Source organism: Cryptomeria japonica, chromosome 11, assembly GCF_030272615.1.
Source record: "Cryptomeria japonica chromosome 11, Sugi_1.0, whole genome shotgun sequence".
Taxonomy (NCBI): Eukaryota; Viridiplantae; Streptophyta; class Pinopsida; order Cupressales; family Cupressaceae; genus Cryptomeria; species Cryptomeria japonica.
Window position 1 is genome coordinate 606,757,308 of NC_081415.1, and position 3,023 is coordinate 606,760,330.

Sequence of the window (3,023 nt, forward strand, 5' to 3'; positions counted from 1 at the left end):
TCAAAAATACTTTAACCATAGGCTAAAGTTCCTGCTAAATATTGCCCAAATGTGATGCCAAAATAACACAATTATTTCAACAATAGAATATGACGCCGAAATAAAATATTAACTTAAGTCATTTAAATGATAAATGACCAAGTCCAATAAACTGCATTTTGATCTCAACTTTGCCTGCCAAAAATAGAACTGAGTCGTTGAGTCATCCCATAAGACTGCCAAAAATAGTCAATGTTGCTTGGCTCACCTGAAACCCTAAAAAATCACACTTACTAAAAATAGTATGGGACTCACAGCTCTGTTACGACACAAACTGGGATCAATTGTTACTTACCTTAAATAGTAAGTCAATCAACTGTTACTTACTATAAATAGTAAGTCCACTAAAGAATAGTCATATGAAGTTGCGTGTCATATTGTCAGAAAACTCTCTGAATGTCTTTCTTGTCAAGGAGCGCTCTCTGAAATCAATAATCTCTTCTGGAATCAGCACCAACTGCCCTTCCTGATCCAAAGGGGGTAAATATGAAGAGACCACTACGTTGTGTCTGAGTGCCTTCTTGAGGCGAGACATGTGGAAGACATTATGAACTTTGCTATTCTGTGGTAGCTCCCACTTGTAAGCCACTGCACCAACCTTCATGGTGACTCGGAATGGTCCATAGAAGTGTGGCTTAAGCTTTTCTGCTCTACTCTTCTTGAGAGAAGACTGTCTGAAAGGCTGAAGTCTCAGGTAGACCATGTCTCCAACCTCAAACGATCGCTCTACACGTTGTTGATCAACATACAACTTTTGCTGATTCCGCACAATGTGGAGGTTATTTTTCAGAGCCTTCAAAATATCCTGACACTGCTGCACCATATCCCTAGCTTGGGGGGCTTTTCTATCTCCAATCATCAAATCAGCAAAGCTAGGGGCCTCGTAACCATACAATGCCATGAAAGGAGACATCCTAATGGACATGTGATATGAGGAATTATAGCAATATTCCCCTAAATGTAACCATCTCACCCATGTTTTCTGCTTTTCTGAAACATAATTTTTGAGATAGCCTTCCAACCATTTGTTAACAATCTCTATTTGTCCATCAGTCTAGGGATGGTAGCTTGTGCTTGGAGTAAGCACCGTGCCACACAATCTGAAAATCTCCTGCCAAAAGGTGCTTAGGAACTTGCTGTCCCTATCACTTACAATATTTTTGGGCAGCCCATGCAATTTAAACACTTCACAGAAAAACACATTAGCCTCTTGAGCTGCTGTAAATGAGCTAGTGATGGTGAAGAAATGAGCAAACTTGGTTAATCTATCCACCACCTAGTAAATGCAATCCTTGCCATCAGCCTTTGGCAACCTTGTAATGAAATCCATCGAAATACTTTCCCATTTTTGTTTGGGAATAGGCATAGGTTGCAACAAACCAACAGGTAGAGTGTGCTCATTTTTATTTATTTGACAGGTGTGACACTCTTTGATGTAGTACAACACTTCATTTTTCAGCCCCTTCCATGTGAACCTCTCAAGAATATGGTTGTAGGTCTTGAAACAACCTTGATGACTAGCAAGGGGAATGTCATGAAAAATCTGTAGGATCTTCTTTTTGTGCCGAGATTCAGGTAACAAAAAGATCCTATCCTTGTAGAGTATCAAATCGCCAACCACCTTGTACCTTTTATCCTGAAAATTACCCTCAATAATGCTGGTTGCAAATTGATTTTTGGCATAATCAGCAAGCAATATGTCATTCCAATCAGCAGTGAGCTCACACAAAGAGTTCAAATGGGGTCTCCGTGAAAGAGCATCTGCCACAACATTGTTTTTGCCTTTGACATGCTCAATGTCAAAGTCGTAAGCTTGTAGCTTACTCACCCATTTCCATTGCCTTTTATTCAAGTCCTTTTGATGCATGAAATGCTCGAGGCTATTGTGGTCTGTCTTCACTACAAACTTGCTTCCTACCAAGTACTGCCTGAACTTGGCCAAGGCTTGCATAATTGCAAGCATCTCCTTATCATAGATAGAATATGACCTCTCATCTCCTCTCAGCTTTCTGCTTTCAAACACAATTGGGTGTCTGTCTTGCATCAACATAACTCCAACACCTTCTCTTGATGCATCACACTGAAGCTCAAAAGGCTTGAAGAAATCAGGTAGGACCAAAACAGGGCATGAGCTCATAAGTTCTTTAAACTTGTTAAAAACTCCTTGTGCCTTTTCTGACCACACAAAAGCTCCTTTCTTAGTGAGATTCATGACGGGGGCAGCCATCTAAGAATAGCCCTTCACAAACCTCCGATAGAAGCCACATAGACCCAAGAACCCCTTCAGGTGAGTCAAGTTCTCAGGTGGAGGCCAATCTACTATTGCTTTGATATTTTCTGGATCAACCTTCACTCCTTCTACACTGATGATATGCCCCAAGTAAAGCAACTCCTTCATTCCAAAGTCACACTTAGATTCTTTTGCAAACAATGATTCAGACTCCAGAATGCTGAGAATTTCATCTAAGTGCTGCAAGTGCTCCTTCCACGACTTACTGAAAATGAGGATATGATCAAAAAAGATAAGCACGAACTTCCTCAACTGCTTTTGAAAAATCTTGTTCATGCACGACTGGAATGTAGCAGGTGCATTAGTCAAGCCAAAGGGCATGACTAAAAACTCAAAATGCCCAAAGTGGCATTTGAAGGCTGTCTTCGCAATGTCAGATTCCCTCATCCTAATCTGATGATAGCCAGACCTGAGATCAATCTTTGAAAAGTAGACAACACCATGTAGCTCATCAATCCTAGGAATAGGATACTGATTTTTTATGGTTTTCTGATTGAGAGCCTGATAATCCACGCACATGCGCATGGTCCCATCCTTCTTCTTTACTAACACCACTGTTGAAGCAAAGGGACTCTTACTCGGCCTAATGTATCCCATGTCCAGAAGCTCCTTAATTGCCTTCTCTATCTCATCCTTCTGCTTCTTGGGGTATCGATAAGGAGTAGTCATGTAAGGCTTAGCTCCTTCTTCTAAC

General features: G+C 40.8%; 1 protein-coding gene across 1 annotated transcript; it reads right to left on the minus strand.

Moving 5' to 3' along the window:
• Positions 1-394: 394 nt before the first annotated feature.
• On the minus strand, positions 395-952 carry LOC131860362 (uncharacterized). The gene has a single exon (XM_059214761.1). It carries the CDS (start codon positions 950-952, stop codon positions 395-397), a length of 558 nt encoding a protein of 185 aa, XP_059070744.1.
• Between the last annotated feature and the right edge of the window lie 2,071 nt (positions 953-3,023).

Coding starts and splice junctions, on each gene's coding strand:
- LOC131860362 (XM_059214761.1), bottom strand. CDS start 952: ATGTCTCCTTTCATGGCATTGTATGGTTACGAGGCCCCTAGCTTTGCT.